The sequence below is a fragment of the Gymnodraco acuticeps genome, unplaced genomic scaffold, assembly GCF_902827175.1.
Source record: "Gymnodraco acuticeps unplaced genomic scaffold, fGymAcu1.1, whole genome shotgun sequence".
Classification (NCBI taxonomy): Eukaryota; Metazoa; Chordata; class Actinopteri; order Perciformes; family Bathydraconidae; genus Gymnodraco; species Gymnodraco acuticeps.
The window spans coordinates 395,298-422,968 of NW_022992101.1; the positions used below are offsets into that span (position 1 = coordinate 395,298).

At 41.7% G+C, this 27,671-nt stretch overlaps 1 protein-coding gene across 1 annotated transcript in view; it reads left to right on the top strand.

Annotated features, from left to right (window-relative positions):
• Positions 1–27,671, top strand: part of LOC117537663 (exocyst complex component 6-like) — a 70,087-nt gene that overhangs the window by 15,812 nt on the left and 26,604 nt on the right. Inside the window, 9 exon segments of the mRNA XM_034202968.1 lie at positions 7,201–7,372; positions 20,477–20,524; positions 20,690–20,780; positions 23,847–23,892; positions 26,089–26,142; positions 26,770–26,836; positions 26,838–26,921; positions 27,205–27,360; positions 27,593–27,661. Of these exon segments, the coding sequence (XP_034058859.1) occupies positions 7,201–7,372; positions 20,477–20,524; positions 20,690–20,780; positions 23,847–23,892; positions 26,089–26,142; positions 26,770–26,836; positions 26,838–26,921; positions 27,205–27,360; positions 27,593–27,661 (787 nt within the window).

Genomic DNA, 27,671 nt, shown 5'->3' on the forward strand with positions numbered 1-27,671 from the left:
GGTGAGGCTTCGTTGCCCGATCGGGCAACCAGCAGGTGAGGCTTCGTTGCCCGATCGGGCAACCAGCAGGTGAGGCTTCGTTGCCCGATCGGGCAACCAGCAGGTGAGGCTTCGTTGCCCGAGCGGGCAACCAGCAGGTGAGGCTTCGTTGCCCGAGCTAAATACTAGATGGCCCGGGCCATCGGGCAGTCCTTAATGTCGAGCCCTGGTGTTCCATGACATAGGTGTTTATATTTGAGCTAACGACGTGTCCAGAGATCAAAGGTTTATGCTTTAATGATCAATCATTCCAAAACATATCATATATATTATTCTGAAATGGACCAATCTGCACAATCACTACTTTTACTTTTGGTACTTTAACTATATTTTGATGATAATACTTTTCTAATTTTACTTGAGTAACATTTTGAATGCATACTGTAACAGAGTAACACTCTGGTACTTCTACTTTTACTCAAATACAATATCTGAGTACTTCTTCCACCTCTGTCTGATTTCAAACTCTTCCATTAAAGGCCCTGACACACCAAGCAGTCACCAGAGAACTCGCTGACGCCGACTGTTGCGTCGGCGTGTTATCCTGCGTCTTGGCCATGTGTCGCACTGGAACACACCGCAAAGACTTCAGCCGAGCACGTACGAACTGCAATAACTCTCCTTACCTGCAGGCGGCAGTAGTGTGTATTCGTCATTCAAAAGAGGCAACAACCGGAAGACAGAGAAGAAGAACAGACTACGTGATATAAACAAACAACAAATAGCGTGTGTGATCCATTTTCACTCTCGTCCATCGAAAACATGTTTCGTGCGGTACTTGAGCTATCAGCCATTGGAGTGTTGCTTGTGGAAGACATTCTCAAGCAACCGTTTCGCTTCTCATGCACTGTTTCGCTAGCTGAACAGCCAATCAGAGTGATGTATTTGTCCGACTGCCTGTGGCCGACACAATAATGCCAATAATAGCCATTGATTCCCGACCGAGCTGACCGTTTTGATGTTTGAACAGAGTTTCTGCGATGTTCAATGTGGGAGAAGAAGCAGCGCAAAATATCTCGGTGGAATAATAAAGAATTTTGTGCGTAGCATAACAGATAGTGGGAATGCTGTGTCATTATTCCCACTAAATAAATGAATGTTTTGCAATCCTAAGACGCTACTCTGTACACATTCCCTCAGCTTTAGTTCTACATATTTTCATATACAATTAAACTGAATATTTGGAAACAAACCAATATACACTATATACTGTAGCAGTGATGCAAATGAGTCGCTTTTCGGCGCCTCCCGCTATTTTAACGCTGATTTGGGTGACTTGTGTGATTCGTGGAGAACCGAAGAGTTTTCGTTTTGGGGCAAACGCCGCTCCAGCTCTTCAAATATTGCAGTACCCATACACATGCTGCAGTGTTTGCGTGGCTGTGTCTTTAGTTGTAAGCACAGTGGCGATCTGTTGTTATTAGCATCTGGTTAGCTAGCTATGCTAACAAATTTAAAGAGCTTTTCTACAACCAGGTGGAAGAGAGCTCTCTCCTGACAGGCTCAAATAACCTCAGTTCAGTGAGGAGGTTAAGGCACACCTTGATATGATCATTATAGTTATTAATGAGACATTAGAGACTAAATGAAAAACAGGTATAAAATACTATATCACAGTAACACAAAAGTTGTTAAAAATAACAAGAATAGAGTTTAAAAGGGGAGTGATTTGTAAAATATCCAAAAAGAAAAATCTGCTTACAGTTCTGTTTCATATGGGTGTTGAAAGATGTACCCATAGATCTCTTCCTTTTGCTCTCTAAGTGCACCAGATTGATGCTTTTAACTTCAATATTTAAAAAAAAGATCTTCCCGGGGGAGCATGCCCCCAGACCCCCTAGGTTAAGTCCCCCCCCACTTAAATCACGTTCACATGGATAGGATACTAAATACATTTGCACTAGGGATGGGAACGATTCATCGAACATTCGAAATTATTCAGGTATTCGAATAATTATTCAGGTATTCGAATATCAGTTATTAATTATTTTTTTATTTTTTTGGGACGGATGCCTAAGTTGACTACATATTATCAAATTGAATAATTCAATGTATACGACAGTGCCATAGCTAAATGTGTTAGGTGACGTCTAAAGGTGTGTTTTGCTCCGCTCACCGGTCCCTCACAGCGGGCAGAGCTGCAGGTGCTGATCTCTCTCTCTCGCGTCCGGTTATACTTCACTCGCGTTTATGTCCAAATCCATCAGATCTAGCTAGTTCTAGCTAATGATATGGCTGCTGCCCCTCCCTACACGCAGATCACGCAGACTCAAACCTCATCTTATAACCAAATGCGGCGCAAATGTGCTCCGCAGCCGTTGCGAGGTTCCGGCGCTAACAGTTCATGAGCGTGCTCCCCCGCCCCCTGTCAACACTCGTGACACATGAGTGGCCAGCCTAAACAACAATAAGCGCTGCTTGGCAACCGTGTGTGGCGGCAAAGTACATAGACATTTTGACAGGAGAGATTTACTTTTGCCGGTATTCAACATATTTTACCAGTCATAGTCCGGTAATTATTTACACTCTAAGAAGAGTCCTACACAACAGACATGGCGTCAAAAAGGAGTAATGTGTGGAAATATTTCGACCAGGTTAGTGAGTGCGGTGTAGAGGTCAAACTATGCCAAATTAAACTTATATACATGCTATACCTCCGTTCCAGCTGAGAGGGTCTTCTCTACAGCTGGCCTGATTGTGCCCATTCATCCAGAAGAGCATTTGTGAGGTCAGACACTGAAGTTGGACAAGAGGCATATTATTACTCCACCAAACTTTACAGTCGGCACAATGCAGTCAGGCAGGTAACGTTCTCTTGGCATTCACCAAACCCAGACTGGTCCATCAGAGGACAGATAGAGAAGCGTGATTGGTCGCTCCACCCAACACGTTTCCACTGCTCCAGTCCAGTGGCGGCGTGCTTTACACCACTCCATCCGACGCTTGGCATTGTGTTGGTGATGTAAGGCTTGATGCAGCTGCTCGGCCATGAAAACCCATGAAGCTCCCGGCGCACAGTTTTGGTGCTGATATTAATGCCAGAGCTGGAACTCTGCAGTTATTGAGTCAACAGAGCTTTAGCCACTTTTAGGCACTATGCACCTCAGCAGCACTCGGCAAACCCCCGCTCTGTAACTTTACGTGGTCTGACACTTTGTGGCTGAGGTTCCTAAACGTTTCCACTTTGCAATAATACCACTTACAAAGTTAATCGTGGAATATCTAGGTGAGAGAAATTCCACAAAGTGACTTGTTGCAACTCTGGCGTCCTATTACAGAGTAGATCGTAGTAACACACTGCTGCTGTGTGTTTGCAGACTAAAGAGTTTGGAGTAAACAACATTTATACAATATATATTTTACAATACAAAATTATTAGCAATAACTCTTCAATTAGCATGCTAATACAACCTACCACTTACATGGTAACAGCTAGCCATGGTTTGAGTTTATGACTTCTGTGCGAGTGATGGTGTAAAACGTATGTAAATAAGTAGCCCAGGTGCTCCAGGCCGCACCTGTGTTTTTGTGGATTTCCACCAGCGCTTATCAGAAATGACCCACAGTTCCAGATAAAATACCCTTCAGCAAATTATGCTATTCATGTTTTTGTGAGTGCCTTATCCTTCAACAGGATAAAGGTACAGCAGAAAACGACAACCTCATCTAAAAATCTTCTTTGAACAGCAGAAGGGAACACTCCCCTCCAAAAAACCAACATTGATACGACACACACCTCCACATTTAATATGTGCCAGTTATAGAAAGGAAAGGGGGGAGACAGTTAAAGGCATCATTGATTTGCTTATGTTATCTGACCATTACATAGTTCGGCCTGTGTGGGGTGATTTAACACTAGAACCTTTGTCTTCAGGTTTGGCACATTTAACTGTACAAAGACTTTGTTGTATAAATAATCTAATGTAGTGTTTTGTTATGAAAAGGCTGCATGGAAATGACGTGTAATAAACAGTGCTTTTGTAAAAAACAGTTACTGATGTGAACAGAACTGGGGTAATCACTACTCAACTTTGACATCAACTCTGTTCTGACTGCATTAGTTAAAATGTGTGTCTGATATGCTGTTCTGGTTTATGACTGCAACGGCTACGTACAAAGTATGTTGCGTGAATCGTGACGTATCGCCTCTGCTCTTTTTCTTTAAAGGTTTCAATACATTAACAAACTAATGCCCCAATACATATGTTTTTTTTTTTACATTACTTGTTAGACGCTTTTATCCAAAGCGACTTACATACTAAATACTGTGGCAATCCCCACAGGAGCAATTTGGGGTGAAGTGTCTCAGGGACACAACGACATGCTGACTGCAGTGGGGTGTGAACCTGTGACCCCCTGATCCCAACACCAACACACTAATCCACTGCGCCACGCGCCACCCTCCCTTTTGACAATGCACTATCAATTTCAGCCTTTTGGGTTGCTAGACAGAGTAAGGTGATGTAGCTTGATGGTGTGGACCAGGATCATTTTATGCAGCTAATAATACTGTTTTAAATTACAATATGGCTTGCAAAAGTTTACCTAACAGCCTACTGTCAAAATGACACAATGTTACACAGTATATGAGTGTAAAGATATGTTTACTTGTTATTGTTTTCCTGCACATAACACTACGGTACCATAGTTAGTTGAATGTTTAACCTGTACTTCTAAACACAAAGAAGGTGGTGTGTTTAGCTCGTTATTGTCAGACACAACAACAAACATGTCAAACAGTTTTTTCTTTCAAATTGTTCATTTCAAAAGTATCATCCCAATGTGTATCCCAAAGGCCTAACTTCAAAAGTATTCATTTGATTTGTGCTTTCCAAGAAAATTCAAACCTTCTTCTTAAATCTGGATCCATTTTCTACTTTTAAAAAGAACGTCATGAACATATTTAATTTGATAGTTTTCTTTTTAATTATTGAAATTCAATTCAATATTTGCTACAGATCTATAAAACAAAGTCAGCAGATAACTTTTCTGGTAAATCACATGTGTGTGTGACTCCATATCATTGTATTATTCAATACTTTGGAAGTCACGAATAGCCTGCCTTGTCCCCCCCCACCCTCCTCCTCATCAGTGTGTTCCTGAAATCGCTAAAAGGCACATGGGACCTGTGGTCATTTTTTTTCCGGATAACATCTACATCTGTGACGGATGTTTACACAAAAGCACTGTGATCATTCCTAATATAATATTATTTATTATCAATTCATGAATGTAGCACTCCATTACAGTTTCACTAGATGGAGCTGTTACTCCAGAAAAAAGAAAGGGTAATTATCGGTAGTTAAGGCTGAGGGCTCAAAGACTGTGTCTGATGGATCCTGATTCATCAACCCTTCTAAATCAAAAGCATTCTAACTTAAAGGCCATATATGTATGTGTATATATATATATATATATATATATGTATTCATGTTTTTATTCTGTATCCATTTGTTTGGCTCTAGAATGAGTTGTTTTAACATTCTTTGCGCCAAAGTATTAGGTTAGAAGGCTATTTAAACATTTCAGGGCTTTTTTATTTTACAACCAAAGCCAAAATATATTGGGGTTGATATAATGAAGAAAGTTGTAAGCCATATTTGTAAGTTTAACACTGGAAAACGTATTTTAGAGAAGGAAAAGTTTTTTATTGTCATGAAAGTGAGAGAAAAAAATATGCAATTTCAACTCGTTTAATGTAGATTTACTCGACTTAAAGCTAAGGTATTCTCTCTTTAAGAATTAGTATTTATAAAAGGGTGATTAAAGCTTATCAAAATGTTTACGAAATACCATCTTTAAAATAATTGTGAGCCTTCTTGGGGCTACGCCTTCAGTGCTTATTATACATAATAATTAGGGCCGGGACTTTAACGCGTTAATTAAGATTAATTAATTACACAAAAATTAACGCGTTAAAAAAATTAACGCATTTTAATCGCACTTATTTTTGCACCGCGGAACGTTTCTCACTGGATGAGTTTCAGGCGTACCGATTATACTGGAGCACCAACTAACGTTCATGACTTCAGACAACAACAAACCACAGTGAACAACAGTGGTTGTTTTAAAAAACGGACGGATGGAAGCGTCGATAAGAGCACGGTTGTGTGCAAATTATGCAAAAAGGAATTCGCATATCACCGCAGCACATCAAGCCTCAAGTATCACCTCAATGCAAAACATATAGCAGCTAGCGTGGAAGCTAGCGTGGACGTTAGCCTCTTTTATCGCGTTCACACCAAAAAGAGCCGGTACTAAAATTAGTTCATGAGAACCTTTTTACCCCCACGAAAGTCCCTGCTAGAGAGCAGAGAGCTGCTAGAGAGCAGGGACTTTCGTGCGGCTCTCTTGTGAGAAAAGAGCTATATTTCTGATTGGCTGGGCGGATTGCAAACCACGCCCCGTAAAACTCCCAAAAAGTTTTGTGAATTTTATTATCCTCGCATTAGCATTATTAGCATTAGCCCAGCGCAGAAACGCAGAGAGACTAATTTATGGCAACACAAAATAAAACATGGGAGCGGTGGAGATGAGGAGGTGTCGGCGTTCTGGCGATTTACTCGGAAGGCTGCTGGGAGTCCCAGCAGCTTCTACTGAAGCCAGTCCCCAACTCCGGGGACTCCCGGCCGGGGACTTTGGGCGGCAGTATACGCCGTGAAGTGGTTTGCGGCCTGCCAGTAAACCCAAAGCAGAAGAAGAAGAAGTGACGTCAGCGGCTTCATTTGCCTTATCCACCCCCAGGTTCAAAGAGTTCTCATGAACTAAATTCTCATGAACCTTTGTGGGAAAAGTACTGCGGTGTGAATGCGCCTAATGGTATACTAAAATCCATGTGAAATTGCTTCTCACTGTTCTCAGGTCAAATATTTATATGTGATTAAAAATGCGATTAATTTCGATTAATTTATTACAAAGCCTCTAATTAATTAGATTAATTTTTTTAATCGAGTCCCGGCCCTAATAATAATACAATCTGCCACAATGTAAATACTACATATCCACACACTATAACACACACTGATAAATGCACATGCAACAATATAGTGTCAGCTCAACAGTTCTGACAGTTTTCTCTTTTTCTCCATCTCTCCCTTCCCACCTTACCCCCTTCTTCTTCGTTCTCCGCTCCTGTTTCCTCATCTCGTGTGTCTCTCTCAGATCTATTTACGATGACCAGCCCAACGCCCACAAGCGCTTCATGGAAAAGCTGGATGCCAGGATAAGGAACCATGACCGTGAGATTGAAAAGATGTGCAATTTCCACCACCAAGGCTTCGTAGACGCCATCACAGAGCTGTTGAAAGTCCGCGCTGACGCTGAGAAGCTGATGGTAAGAGAGCTCACTGTAAAGAGGACTGAGGCCAGGAGCTCATATAGCAGGGCAGTGTGCTCTGCAAGACAACATCCACTCACAATACATAGGCCACATGTTCTTACAAACTAGATAGCTAAAGAACAAATAAAATATGTTTTTCCATTATTAAGTCTGAAACTGTTTTATGCATTTTAACTTAAATAACTTTAAATAATCCACTACATTTGTATAAGGTTAGTTATTGTGAAAGATTAATTCCAATACCCACAATAAATGTTTCTAATAGTGTTCTGTTCATAGGCTTCAATGTTTCAGACACATTCAGAGGGCTTTATGTTGCAATAAACATTATTGCACTATACACATATATTATATTATTATTAGTTGCAATTAAAGGGCAGCCTGTATGCACGCTCCCATTATGTTCAAAAAGTTCATTATCATCTTTACTTACTTTACTTCACTGTGCCACATTTCTCCCAGAGGTGGAAGAAGTACTGATTTACTTAAGTAAAGAAGCAATACTACACTGTAAAAGTACTCTGTTGGAAGTAAAAGTCCTGCATTCAAAATTGTACTCATGTAAAAGTACAAAAGTATTGGCAACAAAATATACTTAAAGGTCCCATGTCATGCTTCTCTGGTTATTACCCGTCCCCTTGTGTGTTATGAAGGTTTTCCTGCATGTAAACGGTCTGCAGAGTCACACACCCTCAAAGTACACCCTGTAGCGAGTAAAACTCTAACACAGAGAAGACGTGTCTGTGCTGCCCCAGAACGCCTCCTTGAACATTTTTCGTTTTCCATTTTTTTCTTCCTGAGTATGGTGACGTAACCATACCCAGGTCCAAATGGACCATTCCGTGGAGCTCCTCACACACACACACACACACACACACACACACACACACACACACACACACACACACACACACACACACACACACACACACACACACAGCATTAACTTTTCTCAGCCGCAGCTCTGCGGATTTCTCAGCCTGAGACCCCACGCAGCAACCAGGAAACGACACCAGTAATCCAGCTCACACTGTCCGCTCCTCGATGTGCATTTAGAGAAAGGAGATGTCCTTCAACATGGCGCGGTGAAATCCATTTCCGGGTCACTACGGAGGACCGAGGATTCGAGGAGTCGAGGAGGGGAAATTAGAGAAATAAGAAAGGCCCCCGGACTTGTATCGGAGCAGCGGAGGAGTGATGAAGTATCTAGAGATCTGAGCTTGTGTTTCTGTTCATCAGGACATCATATGACCAGCAGATCCAGTGTGAACGCACTACGTTAGTCAGTGGACGTCCGACAACATGCACACTAACTTATATTGCAGCTATAGGCTATACTTTGGTTTACATTGCGTGAATAAACTAGCTAGAGAGCTACAGTTAATTACATTCATCCAATGTCAGAAGGATTACCTTTTAACAAACGTTGTTGTGACGGGGTTCAATTTGTCCATTCGATACATGGCTTAGTCGGTTGTTTAAGCTCCAAAAAAACTTTATTTGTATCAGAAACAAAAAATATACGAACCAGCATACCTTAAACAAACAAAATAAAAGACAAAAACAGGCCGTCCATCACTCATTCAGAGTAAACGTGTTCTGGCTGTTGCCTTCTCTGCAACAAACCCCCGAACACGTCCCAACTGTTGCCTTCACTGCAACATTCTTCAGAGTGACACAGTCCAAAAAACCAACAAGGAACCAACACCGTCCCTTTTGAATCCATGGCCCCTCCCACAGGCTCACCGTCAACAGGTGACACAATCAACTCAAAACCACATTTCAAGATAAAAATCCGACCCAAACATAAACAGGTTAACCACCTCTTAACCTCTTAAGCCCCAAGCCTGTTTTTCAGGTTTCAGGCTTGAAAATGACATGCCCAAAACAAAGGACTATAACTTAACTTCTAAAAGGGTTATATGAATAATTTATTTTATCAAAGCAAGGTCACATCTGTGAGTTGGATGTAGAAGTGTCAGAATCAATAAAGATGTTTCAGTGTCAGAGTAAATCCAGATGGAACATAGTCAAAAAGTGTACATTTTTGTTTCCGCCCAAATAAAACCCATTACTTATAGTGAAAACCACCCTTAAATGATGGGTTAGTAGCCTAAAAGCTTTAGGAATCCAAAGTACAACATATAATAAGTACCTGTATCAAGATTGAGGCAAAACAAGTGAGAATTGACCTTTTTAGAGAGATTTAGCAAAAAAAAGTCCAAGCGGACTAAGGTTTGGGCACATTTGGGTACATTTGGTTCCATCAGTGCCATTTAACCTTTTTCAGATACCAGACTGTAAAAATCATTGTACAACATTTAATTATCACTATAGGTATTCATTCCATAAAAAAAAAAAAAATTATTGTTAAAGGATGAATTATAAATGATCGTTTTTGTGAGTTATGAGCAGACATAGCAATTGCCCGTTTTTGACATGGGGTCATTTAGAGGCTTCTTGTGAGACTTCTTTTTCGAAAAAAATAATTGTTTTCGTATCGTCAGTAACCCAAGTTTCCTCCGGTCAGATGGGTATGGAATATTAATAGTTTCATGAATGACACTTCAGATATAGCACTGTTGCTACATATATAGCATTTTCGGACCCGAGCTCGGGTCCGTGGGGCTTAAGAGGTTAACACAATCATTCCCCATAATTAACAAAGTAAAAATAAATAAGAAATTGCATGGTTCATTTGACGGAAGAGAGCAGGAAATGTTTGGTGTGTCGGCTGTCAGTGGCGGAGTCAGTCACTCTGTGACCCGCTCCGTCACATTATCCTCTCCCTCCCCAAGGTTCGCGATGTGCGGCAACCTGGAAAGGCAAACAGCCACCTCCACGCTTTGGCAATGCGTCCCAAACCGCAACAAACAGTTTGCAAGTCCTCACCGCACTGGCACTGTGGAATCTCCGCACCGCACAGTGCCTCCACCCAGGCGCCGGCTGATCAGGCCGGCCATCGGAGTCCGACCGAAGATACGGATCACCAACCGAAACAGAAGTCCGTAGGTCCCGAAGCTCTGCCAACAGGAACCCCTCTTGCCCTGTTCCACTGGCCGTTCCCGAGGCCGCAGGAGCCGCTGGGCCCACCCAGGACCCGTCCTCATCCTCGTCCTCCGTCTCCCATGCCCGCTCCGACCCGGCAGCCGCGCTCTCCTCCTGCTGCTGATCATAGTCCCGTTCGCCGCTCCGCAACGCCGCCCAGCTTCTTCCGACTAGCCATCCCACTTCTGACACCATATGTGACGGGGTTCAATTCGTCCATTCGATACATGGCTTAGTCACTTGTTTAAGCTCCAAAAAAACTTTATTTGTATCAGAAACAAAAAATATACGAACCAGCATACCTTAAACAAACAAAATAAAAGACAAAAACAGGCCGTCCATCACTCATTCAGAGTAAACGTGTTCTGGCTGTTGCCTTCTCTGCAACAAACCCCCGAACACGTCCCAGCTGTTGCCTTCACTGCAACATTCTTCAGAGTGACACAGTCCAAAAAACCAACAAGGAACCAACACCGTCCCTTTTGAACCCATGGCCCCTCCCACAGGCTCACCGTCAATAGGTGACACAATCAACTCAAAACCACATTTCAAGATAAAAATCCGACCCAAACATAAACAGGTTAACCACCTCTTAACACAATCATTCCCCATAATTAACAAAAGTAAAAATAAATAAGAAATTGCATTGTTCATTTGACGGAAGAGAGCAGGAAATGTTTGGTGTGTCGGCTGTCAGTGGCGGAATCAGTCACTCTGTGACCCGCTCCGTCACATTATCCTCTCCCTCCCCAAGGTTGGCGATGTGCGGCAACCTGGAAAGGCAAACAGCCACCTCCACGCTTTGGCAATGCGTCCCAAACCGCAACAAACAGTTTGCATGTCCTCACCGCACTGGCACTGTGGAATCTCCGCACCGCACAGTGCCTCCACCCAGGCGCCGGCTGATCAGGCCGGCCATCGGAGTCCGACCGAAGATACGGATCACCAACCGAAACAGAAGTCCGTAGGTCCCGAAGCTCTGCCAACAGGAACCCCTCTCGCCCTGTTCCACTGGCCGACCCCGAGGCCGCAGGAGCCGCTGGGCCCACCCAGGACCCGTCCTCATCCTCGTCCTCCGTCTCCCATGCCCGCTCCGACCCGGCAGCCGCGCTCTCCTCCTGCTGCTGATCGTAGTCCCGTTCGCCGCTCCGCAACGCCGCCCAGCTTCCTCCGACTAGCCATCCCACTTCTGACACCATATGTGACGGGGTTCAATTCGTCCATTCGATACATGGCTTAGTCACTTGTTTAAGCTCCAAAAAAACTTTATTTGTATCAGAAACAAAAAATATACGAACCAGCATACCTTAAACAAACAAAATAAAAGACAAAAACAGGCCGTCCATCACTCATTCAGAGTAAACGTGTTCTGGCTGTTGCCTTCTCTGCAACAAACCCCCGAACACGTCCCAGCTGTTGCCTTCACTGCAACATTCTTCAGAGTGACACAGTCCAAAAAACCAACAAGGAACCAACACCGTCCCTTTTGAACCCATGGCCCCTCCCACAGGCTCACCGTCAACAGGTGACACAATCAACTCAAAACCACATTTCAAGATAAAAATCCGACCCAAACATAAACAGGTTAACCACCTCTTAACACAATCATTCCCCATAATTAACAAAAGTAAAAATAAATAAGAAATTGCATGGTTCATTTGACGGAAGAGAGCAGGAAATGTTTGGTGTGTCGGCTGTCAGTGGCGGAGTCAGTCACTCTGTGACCCGCTCCGTCACAGTTGTAATTAGGGCTGTCAAGTTAACGCGTTAATAACGCGTTAACGCAAAAAAAAATTAATGCCACTAATTATTTTAACGCGATTAACGCGTATTTTTTTTCCTCGGCCGCCCCGTAGTTTCAGAGTGCATCGAGTTTAAAATACCATCTACAAGCTCATGCTGACAGCCCCGCTCCTGCCGCCCGCTTGTGGCAGACCACACTTCCACGCTCACCGGCAGGCACCGACTGGCTGTTGGGAGGACCGGGAGGGTGTGTGTATGTGTGGCCCGAGCGAGCGAGAGAGAGACCTTACGTGCATTGTTGTTGTTAGCATCTAGTGCTAGCTAGCTGCGCTAATGGATATGGAGCTGTTTAAATGAAAACAGAGGAGCGACATTTCACCACAACTGCGCCGAGCACTTGACTTTATGCAGGTAGCCAGACAGTGGGACATTGTACGAAAAGTCAGCACACTCAGCACGGATAGTGCGCAACATGATTGCAGCGTCCAGGCAGCTCCCGTTCGAGCATATGCCTTGAGTTGCACATAGCTCCAACGATCCATCACACAGACACACACTCACACTCACACGCACGCGCGCGCGCACACACACACACACACACACCATTTGTATTGTATTATTGTATGAGAGAGGTTCCAGGTTGAATTGAGGCGAATATTTGTAATGTTCAGAGGTTGTTGTTTAATATTCATGAGGGTATTTGTCATTGTTCAAATGATAATAAACATTAGCATAAAGCATATTTGTCCACTCATATGTTGATAAGAGTATTAAAAACTTGAAAAATATTCCTCTAAGGTACATTTAGAACAGATAAAAAATGTGCGATTAATCGCGATTAACTATGGACAATCATGCGATTAATCGCGATTACATATTTTAATCGACTGACAGCCCTAATTGTAATGCTTTCATTTCAATTTGAGAAAAACATTGAAGATATAACATTGTATTGTTTTCTTTTTACACTGACTCAGATATAATGAAATAACTACGTCAGTCGAAGCTCAGCGTTGGTAAGGAAGAGACAGGACAGAGAGAGAGAAAGTGATGGAAGTCAGGGAGGAACTGCAGGTACAGTCACACAAAAGAATGCAGGCTTAATAACCCCATCTATCCATCCATCTATCTATCTATCTATCTATCTATCTATCTATCTATCTATCTATCTATCTATCTATCTATCTGTCTGTCCGTCTATCTATCCATCCATCCATCCATCCATCCATCCATCCATCCATCCATCCATCCATCCATCCATCCATCCATCCATCCATCCATCCATCCATCCATCCATCCATCCATCCATCTATAACAATAGTCTTCATTTACAATATAGACAATAGGTATCATTTTTAAAACAACATACATCTATTGCAGTTATGATGTCATAATAACATACAATTGTATAAAACACCATTTGCTTACATCTTTGTTCTCTTTTGAGAATCAAACAAAACAGATTTAAATAATTTTAAAAAATGCAAACAAACAAGTGAAATGAACTAAATGGCTGAATTGCTTTTAATTCACTGGCAGGAGCGACAAGTGAGGAGGAGCAAAAAGTGAACAACGAGGGAGAGATTGAACAAGGAGAAAGAGTAGAGGACAGAGAGAGTAAAGAACAGGAAGAAGACAGAGACTAAAGACGATGGAAGAGAGGCTGCAGGTTATGGAAAGGAGAGAGACATGGAAAGTGAATGTTGACAATGTGTTGTGATCATTTTAGCCTCTTCTGCATGTCCAGATCATTAATAGTAACAATCAACTGATTCTTATGCATTACACTTTCAGAAATAATTTATGCTGCAGCACACTGACATGGTTTGAAATCAATATATTATCCAATGTGTGACCCCCCACAGGACTTAAAAAGCACCTAACTAGATCATGAAAATCCCAAAAATCTCGGGGGGGGTATACCCCCCTAGCATGTTTGGACCTCGGTATTTAGGAAATCCTGGATATGGCCCTGCTTGGTATGTAAAAGTTGTTCATGCGTTATTAAGTGAATATGGCATTAAAACACCTATGCTTTTTGACTGTCCCATTTTTATATTACAGCATTGCATCACCAATTTAAGTTCTATGTTTTGCTTGTTAAGCAGTCTGTAACCCTACACACCTAACATATAACTTTTCATGTATTTTTGTATAAAGGTTTCCTTTAGCTTAGCTTCTTAGCCTGAGCTAGCTCTGGAACTTCCAGCTCGGTGGCAGCAGGTCCCGCCTCGGCTCCGCCTCTTTGCCCTTATTTGGATCAGGCTGGAGCAGGCGGGAGTTAGACTCTGACATCACTGTCGAGACGTTAGTGGCCGACTCCGCCTATTAAGGAGGCTAATGTTTTCAATTTCACTGTTAAGTCATTTACTCTTTTCTGATTTTCTTTTTTGAAGACAACATTATGAGTTTTCCTCTAAGTACCGCCCATAAAACACTTGGTGAAATATCTTCCATACTATTAAATTCCAAGTAATCCTTAACATTCAGAGTTATTACATTGTACTCTTGCATTTGTTTCTAAGTATATTTAGCATTTCTATATTGCAAACCCTGGGTGACTTTAACATGGTAACACAAATAACGAAAACATCTAACTCTTGAACATAACAAATGGCTTCCTTCATCGAAGTTACTTATAGAAGTAAAAACAAAGTTGGAGAGGAAGATACCTTCGATGAATGAAGGGCCTCTCCCGCGTAAACTGAAATACCTCTGTATGAGTGTGTATTTCAGTAAACACGAAGGGCGACAGAAAGGTTTCTTGTTTTACATTATATAGGCTATGGTTTCCCACCCTAAGGAAGACCCTGTCCTGTAATGAAATGTCATTGGTTCTACTTCCTGGTAGCTGACCAGTGCAACATTATGCTGTATTAGATAACAGTCTTGGGTACGTTTCTAGAAACATCAATTATCTCTTTGCTCTCGAGCACTTCTGCTGTGGTGCTGCGTGCCTGAATAAGGAAAAAAGAAGCATTGATTATTTGGTCGGTCCCCCCTCGTTTGGAAGCTTCACTGTTGAAAGGATTGTCATCAGAAAGCCGACTGGTCAATTGGGTCACTGCTCTCAGCCGTGTGACAAGAGCCGAGAGTTCAAAAATCCTCATCCAGAATCGAGAAGTTTGTCACTGAATCTGTGAGAAAGAGCCTGTCACAAGTCATTAAACCCCATGAAAGGCCCAGTGCACCGGCGATGGGTTCAGGTCCTCGCTGCCTGGTTAATCTGAATTTGCCAGCCTTTGTCCTTCCCCCTTCATGGACAATGAGCTGATTACAAGGCTGAGCAGCTGCAGTGAGGGAGGTAGAGAGGGAAACAAGAGGGCATGAAGAGGGGGAGCAGACAGGGAGGAAGGACGGATAGACATTCTAATTGGTTTTGTTAACATGGAGCCATTCAAGAATGTCAATAAACCAGTATTTGTGTTTTAGAGTCTTTAAGATATGTGATGAGTCACAGAAACCTGAACGTCTCATTATGAATACATATTTTCACCACCTTTACCTTAATACCAATGAGAGGAAGACCCCTTATTTATAGATGAAACATTGCAAGATATCCTCATGATAAGCTTTCAAATTCAACCTCGGCCATGTTTTTGTTTTCTACATGCAGCAACTTTTAAAAGATATGGCTGGTTTTTATGACATTTTCCCCCTTTAAGTCACACATATAATGTAAGGACAAAATCCAACAATGTATAAATCGGTCAATGTCTATGGAGTTCAGTCACCCAAGCCCATTGTATACTACTAAAAACCAAAATCTTAAATATTTTGTATATTCAATATATATTTAAGTAAATACTGTAACAGCTAAATGCTGTATTTTGTAGCAAATGTTGCTCCAACCGGAGGAAGCGGTGCATTTGTTTGGGATTATTTTCTGCTGCAGATTAATATATATTTGGTGTTGTAGCAAATCTTTATGGCATCAGGCGGCTTTCTCTACACTGTGTGTTCATTGCAGAGTTTCCGTTAGAATTTTTTTTTGCCGGTCAACATGTCCGTTAAAATTTAAATCTTCCGGACAAAATGAGAAAAGTGCCGGTCAAAGGTCTTCTTTGTTATTTATTGAGCTTTAAAACAAATTAATATGATTCGATATTAAACAAACTAATCAGGCCTATAGTAGATTAACATTATTCAAAAGTGTACAGTAATTTATTATAACACGGGAATAATAAACGGAGCGCTCTCTCCCTCTCCTGACAGCCCGTCAGTATCATGCAGCTCGCGGATCCAGTAATGAGTGACCCGACAGTAAAACTAAACATATCTATAACTAGTTTAGGTAGTTTGAGAGGTAATTTAAAATAGCTACGTGTGATATTCTAACCTGAAGTGTGTTTTTTGCTCCGCTCACCGCTGCATGTGATCATGCAGAGCTGCGTGTCGACTCGTCAGCAGCAGCTGATCTCTCTCTCCCGTCAGATTAGACTTTACTCACGTTTATGTCCATATTGATCAGATCTAGCTAGTTCTAGCTAATGATATGAGTACCTGCTTATCAAGACACCTTAACAATAAGTGTTGCTATGCAACCAGGTGAGGCCGCAAAGTATAGCGCAGCATTATGCATTTGTTTACATGCCCACCCAACCCAGTCTCATGGCATTTCGTGTTCACCAACACGATTTTTTATCTATTGATTCGTGTTCACCAACACGATTTCCCCCTTTTTTCGTGTTGTTCTTCGCTGGCCTGGGAGCGCCTTGGGATCCCCCAGTCAGAGCTGGTTGATGTGGCCAGGGAAAGGAAAGTTTGGGGCTCTCTGCTAGAACTGCTACCCCCGCGACCCGACCACGGATAAGCGGGAGAAGATGGATGGATGGATGGATGGATGGATGGATGGTTATTCTCTACTAATAGTTAATTAAAGACTGTATATTATGGCTATTTTGCACATCCCTTTCAAGATTTCAAGATTTTCAAAGGTTTATTGACATATCATATACACAACTGCGGTGTATGCAATGAATACAAATCTTGGGTCACAGGTTCCTCAACAGCGCATTACAAGACATCTACAGTATCAATATGTGTGTATACCTCCACCATTAAACTGTCATATTCTGCACATTTCTTATACTATCTACATACATAAGTGTATAATTCATATGTATAATATCAGTTAAAATAAGTACTTCAACATAGTTAACATTGCAGGAAAGCAATATATTAGACGTTAAGTACTTTGTCAGGCTTAATATTTATCTGTAGATAGATACCCCCAACGTTTTTTTCCTATTTAAAAGAAGACCTTAATCTAAAGTTGTATTTAATGTTTAAATAAAGGTTAATTTGTTTTTCTGTTTTGCACCTCCTCCTAATAATATCTTTGTACATCCTGCACTAAACTGTTTTATTGTAGAGATCACTTATAGTATCTTCTTGATTTTTTATATTCTATATTTCTATCACAGACCTTCTACTTTCCCCCTATGAAAGTATGTACTCTTAATATTTTTTTTATCAAATATAACACATAAAAACAATAATTCAATAACGTACTTTAACCACTAGGCGGTGCACACAAGGTACACACAGCCATAATAACGTTGTATTATTAGTGTAGGACACTTATACACTTATATGTACAACATCTGAAGATGTGTAGTTTTATTCATGCTTTCACATAATTTTACAGCATATTGCTATACTATTTAAGACTCAGTATTTACATTCTTACATTCAAAGAAAATCAGTAATATCTTTAAAAACTACAAGTCCTTTTATATCAGCTGTGCACCGTTATGGTGTAAATTAAATATAACCTATCTATGAATTAGATGAGGAGGAACAATGCGGATTCCGTCCTGGTCGTGGAACGACGGATCAGCTTTTTACTCTCGCAAGGATCCTGGAGGGGGCCTGGGAGTACGCTTATCCGGTCTACATGTGTTTTGTAGACTTGGAGAAGGCGTATGACCGAGTTCCCAGGGAATTACTGTGGGAGGTGCTGCGGGAGTATGGGGTGAGGGCCATCCAATCTCTGTACTCCTAAAGTGAGAGCTGTGTCCGGGTCCTCGGCAGTAAGTCGGACCCATTTCAGGTGAGGATTGGCCTCCGCCAGGGCTGCGCTTTGTCACCAATCCTGTTTGTAATATACATGGATCGGATTTCGAGGCGTAGTCATGGGGGAGGGGGTCTGCAGTTCGGTGGACTAAGGATTGCACCACTGCTTTTTGCAGATGATGTGGTTCTAATGGCTTCATCGGTCTGCGACCTTCAGCACTCACTGGATCGGTTCGCAACCGAGTGTGAAGCGGCTGGGATGAGGATCAGCACCTCCAAATCTGAGGCCATGGTTCTCAGCAGGAAACCGATGGACTGTCCACTCCAAGTAGGGAATGAGTCCTTACCCCAAGTGAAGGAGTTCAAGTATCTCGGGGTCTTGTTCTCGAGTGAGGGAACAATGGAGCGTGAGATGGGCCGGAGAATCGGAGCAGCGGGAGCGGTACTGCAGTCGCTTTACCGCACCGTTGTGACGAAAAGGGAGCTGAGCCAGAAGGCAAAGCTCTCTGTCTACCGGGCCATTTTCGTTCCTACCCTCACCTATGGTCATGAAGGATGGGTCATGACCGAAAGAACGAGATTGCGGATACAAGCGGCCGAGATGGGTTTTCTCCGCAGGGTGGCTGGTGTCTCCCTTAGGGATAAGGTGAGAAGTTCGGTCATCCGGGAGGGACTCGGAGTTGAGCCGCTCCTCCTTCGCGTCGAAAGGAGCCAGTTGAGGTGGTTCGGGCACCTAGTTAGGATGCCACCTGGGCGCCTCCCTAGGGAGATGTTCCAGGCACGTCCAGCTGGGAAGAGACCAAGGGGTAGACCTAGGACTAGGTGGAGGGATTATATCTCTTCGCTGGCCTGGGAGCGCCTTGGGATCCCCCAGTCAGAGCTGGTTGATGTCGCCAGGGAAAATAAAGTTTGGGGCTCTCTGCTGGAACTGCTAACCCCGCGACCCGACCACGGATAAGCGGGAGAAGATGGATATGAATTAGATCAAATGTAAAAGTCAGCCAAATTATTGTTGATACTGCAAGGAGACGTATTGTGTGAAGAGAAATTGAAGATGTTGTTTAATTGTTGATATATTTATGATCCATGTCAAGTATTCAGTTTCGGCGGCATTTCTTCAAGTTTTTCCAAAGGTCTTCTCATCAGGGCTCTATAAATAAAGAACTACGGCAGATGTGTAATATGTAATGCAGCCGAACCGTGTATTACAATGCCGGTATGTGATGACTTTCAAAGAGAAAAGCAAGAACACTCGGAATTAAGTATTATTTTATTCTTTTAAAATGTTTTCCGGATTTCATATCATATAAACACCAAATCCCAGCATGCATTGCGGCTAAAACATCCAATCAGCGAGCTTAAACCATAGCTGAGGATCTTGGGTAATCGCTCGAAATGCCTACATCTGTTTCCGGTTATTTTATTTTGAAATTCAGTTCCTGACGGATGCCAAAAAAGCCCGAGATTATGGAATTAAACCAATAAATAAAATTAAGGATAATTGTGTGTTATTGGTGAGTAAATAACAGTGTGTTATTTTGAAAAGAATAACAAATTAGAAGGAAAAAAAGATTTTAAAAAATACAGATTTCAGTATTCTGAGGCTCTGAGCCCCATTTCTTTTCCTCACAGACGGCAACAAAAGTCCGAAATTATACGATTTAAAATAAAAGCAATAATTGTGGCTTGATATTGAGTAAGAACATATTTTTATGAACCACACAGCTTCCGGTCTTCCACGACCCGACCGGAGAAAAAGACGTGCTGCAGGCACGAAACACATTACCAGTAGAAATACATTGCTTTTAAAATCGTACTGTGCAACACGAAAAAAAGGGGGAAATCGTGTTGGTGAACACGAATCAATAGATTAAAAATCGTGTTGGTGAACACGAAATGCCATGAGACTGGGTTGGCCCACCGGAGGCATTACCAACAGATCAACGCACAATCAACCCATACAGGACATCTCTTTCTCCACATTAAATGTTAGACATTAGAATTGACTATTCTTGTCTGTCACATAAGTGGCGCAACTGATGCGGTATTGTGCTAAAGGGAAATTATTTTGACCGGAGAGATTTAGATTTGCAGTAAATACCAGCTAACGGAAACTCTGGTTCATTGTTGTTGTTTTTATAGGATAGTTCTATAGCATATAGCAGAGGAAAAAGACAATATATGTTTTGACATTAAACAGAAAGTTGTAGGAACCAAAGGCGGAGCAAAGACAAAATAAATGTAGAGATTCTGAGTCTACATTTAAACTGTCTGTGTTTGTTTTTAAAGGGTCAGGTGACGGACACTAATCGAAGGCTACAGGAGTCGGGGAGGGAGGTAAGTCCACTTATAAGTGTATGCATAAATGTGCTGAGGACAACAAGTGTGCTTTTTGTTGTGCAAAGACAGTTGTGCATTACACATGACCGTTCTTTAACCCAGTGGTGAACAGTGGAGGCCTCTCTCTCATCGTTTCCTTCCATTGTGTGTTCCTGCACTCAGGTGACGTGTCAGACAGAAGAGGTGATTCGCTGCCGCATCCAGCAGAGGAACATGGCCACCACTGTGGAGAAGCTGCAGCTCTGTATACCAGGTACCACTGCTGCATGTGTGTCAAGATGATGGTCCCTTTATTCTAGTTAGTCATCTATGTGACTTTAGGGTGCCACTGGAGTCCATCAGCGACGTGCAGTCAGGGGAGGCAGGGCCTCACCTGTCATACTCCAATGTAACGGAAAAACAACTAAAGAAAAACTAAATAATAATAAAATATCTCCACTGATCTGTGTTGTAAATGTGATTTCTGTTTGATTCCAATCGCTTTTTATAGTCAAAATCAGCAAATTTGCCGAGCTCCGCTACAACTACGGGTCGCGATGAGAAGTGAGGCAGGGACGAGCTCTGCCTCACGTAAGCCCACAGTAACTGGCTGGAGCGCGGGCACTAATTTAACGCGGGCACTTATTTTGTGAGTGCGCTCAAGCCAGTTACTGTGGGGTGTCACTACCCGATCCGTCCCCTGCCCGATCGGTACTGCGCATGTGCGAGATGGTCCGCCATATTGGACAACTCCGGACGGCAACCCAAGATGGACACTTGACACAGTGGCTTTTAGCAAAGCTCAAAAAGAAAACTCGAGAGAGATGAGTTATTTTTATTACAACGTGACTTCACTATTATTTAACAACTCTTTTTATTGGGTTATTTTATTTGGGGTTAAGTACATTGTCAGAATAAGTGAGGAATGAATTTAACTTATGTTAGACAGCCATATGCCATACATTTTTGCATACATTCACAGTAAATATTTATTCAGTATGATAGCTGATCTAGTGATATCCAAGCAACAGAGCTTCATTTAGCATGAAATAATTATTGCACTGTATATATATATATATATATATATATATATATATATATATATACAGTGCAATAAGCTTCTTAGTGCAATAATAAGCTACAGGGACGTCAATCTAACGTCGGTAATATTAACTTTATTTAATACAACATTTACGGTACAAGATTTAATCATACAGCCCATGTAGTATAATATTTTACAAATGATGAATTACAGCAAACATGTGCAATATATCCATTATTACAGCTCCGTGGGATGGCAGTAAGGCGATATGGATCCGTTCTTATTGTGCATCCATTGGTAAAGGTACAACTCATGTAGTGCTGAACACGTAACATGAACGTGCCGGGCAGCGCGGTCCCGTGGGTTAGATGCGCGTTCATAATGCAGAGGGAAATAACTCTCAGAATAACGTTATTAGCACATTTTTACAACTTGAGGAACGAATGTTTTTAATAAGATCTATACAAGTGTTCATACTGGGTTGTTTATTTAGTTTTAAAAAAATTATCCAACGATTTACAGACCACTCTTTCCCCATGTAAGTCAATGGGAAAAAGTGTTTCCGGGCCTGGCAACCAAACGGAAATGTAGTACTGCCGTTTGGCCACCACGAATATTTTCATCTGAGTCCGGCGCACTTCCTGGGGGCTTGGTCTCTACCATGGATGTATAATAAGAACTCTCTACCTGACCGGTCTCAACGCTGTGTGTGTCCGTCAGGAAACAAGCTGTTAACAAGTAATTCCAGCAAACATCCGCTGATAAACTGCGATGTTAACAACCTCATGATAGCCTCATATGTTTTAACTTAGGATCGTACCTGTGTTTAGTCTAGAAAAAGGTAAATGTGTGCATTTTATTATAAAGTTGTGTATATTTACAGACTATTGCAAAAACTAAGAAGCTTATAAACATCAGGTTTAAAACTAAAAGAGCTTTGCAAAAAAAGTAACACAATGAAAGATGTTTGGAGTTTTATTTGAGTTATTCATTTACATTTTTTGTCAAAGAGATGCTGATTTGAAACCGTTGTTACATACAGTTACGGCATTTCCTGTTTCTGCCGGAGAGAGGGGAGGCCGTCCCAAAGCTTGCTGCTGTATTTACTCCCTCCATCTGACAGGAGGGAGCCTTGTTGAGCTGCAAGTGTGGCTACAGACTGAGTTCACTCCGTCACGGAGGGGTAGGGTCGAGGGAGTGGTTTGGGATTGGGCCTGCCTCACCTCAGAATGCGTCACCCCACAGAAACTGTCTGGAAAGCGGGCCCTAAGCGCATGCCTGCGCCATCTCACTGAATGTCACCAATTTAATATTTGTAGATCGCTTTATTACATTTATCCTCGCCATCCATGGTCTCTAAATAACTTATTTCACGTATATATGATATTTAGGCCCGCTGGTCTCCTCATACAACGGCAATGAAAAAAGCACCAGGGGAGGCAGCCATAACCTCTGCCGCACTGAAGGGGGCGCAAGTGAGCCCACATGTTATTGTTGCTACTGTTATTCTACGCAGGGACGGTAGACATGAACAACAAACTAGACTTTTGAAACTAGAGGAAGATAAGGAGGACTTTTACAAAAAAGTAATAGAGATTGTTGTCCAGAAGGATAGCATGGACTTCATCTTCAAGTCAAGGTAAGACCCCAATTGTAATGCAAATGGAATCTTACTAAGAAAGAACAATCCAATATTTAGATTTTGGGTATTCTTTTGTTGAACAGTCTGTTTAAAATGAATTGAAGCATCAGACTAAAAAAGCTTTTGAAAATAACCGAATATTTCGATAAAGGTCAAAATATAATATTTGTAAATCTGACTCTGAAAGAGTCAGTGCCTCACCAGCCATGAACCTCACCGCACGTCACTGGAGTCCATGTATGTGTGCAGGTAGGAATGTATATAGTATTTAGTGGAAATAGAGGATTTGAAATGAATTATTTTCTAATCAACCCTACATTCTCAGTTAGTCCCTGCATATAACACATCCCAATATTTGGAGCAGTGTGCAACTATTATAAGGCGCCAGGGGAGCGGTGTGGATATCTGGTGCCTTGCTCAAAGGCATGCAGATGTATTGCCAGACAGACAACCCTCCTGTTACGGTAGACTTGTTAGTTAGCCACTGTTTTGAGTTAATAGTAAAGTATAAACTTTAATATAACTTCCTGTCTTGGGTTGGTCAGACACTTTAGTCTAGCATGTGTTATCTTGTATGCACAGTAAATGAGTAAAGTGAATGGCTTCAAGTACCGATCCTGTTACTGATCCTGTTTCCCGTCTTGTCTTCCTTTCAGTGCTAGAAATGTACAGCAAACTAAAGGAGCAGCTGGAGTCCAAAAGGTATCCATAACTAAGCATTTCATCACGATGTGACTCATGAACACTAATATTAAAACAACTTCAGAAGTGTAATACTCTTAAAGTTCCCAGATTACGTCACACTATCTATAATCTTGCTTGCCAAGTATCAATTATTGGTGACAGCACCCCTTTCCCATCAGTGTCCAACTGTGAGCTACCATAGGCTATAGCACTATAGTGCCATGCTACTACCCAGCTCGGCACACTTACAAGTATATGAGATCAACTGAGGTGTAGCATGGTAATATATATCTATATATATGTATATATAATGACTATATACAAATGTACTAGTATACTAAATATACTTTGAAAAGGCATGTTGTTGCCAAAGGTTCAACAGAGTTTTCCCTTTCAAAAATGTAGGACCCGAAAGAATGAAAATAACAAATTAAAACAATGATGAAAATCAAATTTCACACAGCCTGAGAAGTACAACAAAATATACATTTAAACAAACGTGAACCAAACTAAAACTCAAAATGAATGGTTTACCATACGAGTTAAAACCTTGTAAACGTGTTTCAGTCCATGAAGAGGTAATTTGTCATCCATATATAGTATAGGGGATTAGTCATCCATATAAAGTAAAGAATGAGTAGATATATTTAGTAAATGGAACAAATATTATCAAAAAAGTATTGCATTTGAGCCCCAGCCTTAAATGTAGGAGTATAAGTGAGGCTGGCTGTGGTCAGAGTTTAAACTTTGAACCACAGTAGGCAGTAATATATTGCTTACTAATCTGGTATTAAATTACTGAAGTAACTAAGTAAATGGAGATGTAAATCTAAATAGCAAACTATATACATGTTTCCGTTTCCATTCTAAACAACTGCTTTAGCAAAGAGCTAACAGAATAATCAAACATCCTAACGAACCATGAACTTCATGTTTGGTCGTAAATACATCAGGGGAGGAGAGTTCACTTTGGGCAGGAAAATAATTACCCTTCCTTGTTCATTACTGTGTACCAAAGGAAAAAGGCCATTCACTAGCAGGACAATTGACCCTCAGTGTGCCCTTGTTCACAACAAGGCCCCCTCACTGCAGCCCTGTCACGACCCTCAGCCAATCCAAGGCAATTAGACCATGCTGACCACCTTGTGGGATTTGTGTTTGTGTGTGGAGTGTATTTGAAGCACTAATGACATAGCCTAAACACTTACGACAAAATTGGGATGAGTTTGTATATTGAAAATGCACATTATTTCCTGTGCGGTATGTGCCAATGCCCAGGTCACATTCTGTCCAATGCCCAGCCACTTGCAGGCTTTGTGTCGTCCATCCTGGAGCTCTGCACTCTGACAAACCTTTTCACTGTACACTTTATGAGGCTGTCTTCTGTTCATGTGTATACAACACATTTTACACTCACTGACTGACCAATTAGATCCCTTCACAGCCTGCCTATCAGACTAATGATGGGAGCCCAGCACACTGACCCAAGGCTGAACCCTGGTGATGTGTGCACACTATGAAAGAGCACAACATCTATGTAGCACAGGTGGCCCAATGAATGAAATACAACACTTAACTGCATGCAATGTATTAGACGTGCATGTGGCTTTATGATTGGCTTGTTGTGCACAAGCCCATTAGAAGAGGATCTAAATGAGACAGCACTAACCCAATCTATTTGTATACTATACAATTTGAATACATTAGTCTTATATCCTTTAGGTGTTCTCTCAGAACATTGTCATGTACTATCCCGTTTTACATTTTTCTGCTGTTAATGTGTTTTAAAAACCTGGTTCATATATAATCGGGCCGCCTACTGCTCAGTGAACCAAACACAAAGGGATTGGTTAATATGTTTCCATGTCTGTCTTAAAACATTTGTCAGGTTTCCTGTCCTGTACATTGACTTTTAAATTCATTTCTGTCCATGTTGGCCATTTAAAGGAGTACTCAAAATGGTCCTCATACAACACAGTTGGAATCATGACGGACCATTAAAAGACATTTTAGTATGAATTATAAGAAATGCAATATGAAATGTCCTTTTAGGGGTTTCCCAGACAGTGCTTGATTTCTAAACTTCAATGAAGGAAGAGTTATTTATTTGACTTTATCAGAGGGTGGAGACTCAAATCATCTTCAAGTAAATGTTGGAATATATCCATAGCTGTGATTGCATCCTAACTGCAGCTCTACTGTTTTCCTCTGCAGATACTATGCTGCGTTGAAAACCATGGAGCAGCTGGAAAAGGTCTTCATCCCCAGGTAGGATCATTGTATTAAACCGCTGTAGTGTTTGTAGCTTAGATCATCATTGGTGATGATTCATAGTTATGGCAAAAATCACGTGTTGCAATCTTAGAAATCTCTCAAACGGCAGCAGGATTCACTTTGCTGTTGATGCTCACTGTGTCCCAAACATATTGGATGAACGTATTGGATTGATCAGAACTGCTGCTAGAGACGAGGTTGGATATAGAGTAAGGAAAAAGCAAACTGAACCCATATAGTAAAAATGCTACCATTAAACCTAAATAAGGATCTAAAAGAGACCTAACAGTTCTGTAGAGATGACAGCTTTCACATTACACATGGTAAACAATCATTGTGTATGTCAAATATTGATTAGTGCAGCTTTAATATAGATTCCTTCTTCCGCCTTAAAAAGCTGTTGCAGCAGGAATCAAAATCTAATTAAGAAATCCATTATGCCATTTTATGGGAAGTTTGAATTTGTATAAGTCTTTGAACATTCTTTTCACATTTAATAGAAATAAGATGAATCTGCTTTTGTATTGCATTGTTTTACATATAAAATGATACAATGCTGGTTAGATTAGATAGTATGTTATAAAGTGGACCCAACTGGACTGGTTCTGCTGTCTCCTGCAGGGTGAGTCAGTACAGGTTCTGTCAGATCATGGCTGAAAACCTGCCCAGACTGAGAGAAGAGATCAAGGGAGATCTCCATGTCGGACCTCAAGGACTTCCTGGAGAGCATCAGAAAACACTCGGACAAGGTCGGAGAGACTGCCATGAGACAGGTATGAGAGGTTGTGTTTCAATAAGTCCCACAATAGAAGTGAACATGTATTGTTCAGCTCTCTGATCTGTGTGTGTGTGTGTGTGTGTGTTGTGTGTGGTGTGTGTGTGTGTGTGTGTGTGTGTGTGTGTGTGTGTGTGTGTGTGTGTGTGTGGTGTGTGTGTGTGTGTGTGTGTGTGTGTGTGTGTGTGTGTGTGGTGTGTGTGTGGTGTGTGTGGTGTGTGTGTGTGTGGTGTGTGTGTGTGTGTGTGTGTGTGTGTGTGTGTGTGTGTGTGTGTGTGTAGGCCCAGCAGCACAGGACCTTTAACAGCGCAGTAGCCAAGCAGGCCAGTACGGGCCACTACAACAAGCCTGTGTACACCCTCAACGGACACACACACACTCACAACGGCCTGATGATGGATGAGGACACAGGAGACGAGGATGAAGGAGATGAAGAGGTGAGGAAACCTTCTGTGTAGTTGTGTGAGACAGAGAGTGATCAAACTATAATGACACTTGCACCTGTGTGTGTATATTTGTGTGTATGAGTTTCCATTATCTTGCTACTTCACAATTGGGTACCTATTTTCATTGGTTGCTGTTTTTTTTAAATAATTTGTAGATCATATAAATATATTGGACATGTTAAATATATATATATATATATTTGTTTCTCATGTTGTCTTACAGATTCTTACTGCTCAGGACCTAGTGGACTTCTCGCCTGTCTACAGGTGTTTACACATTTACACAGTGCTGGTAGGTGTCT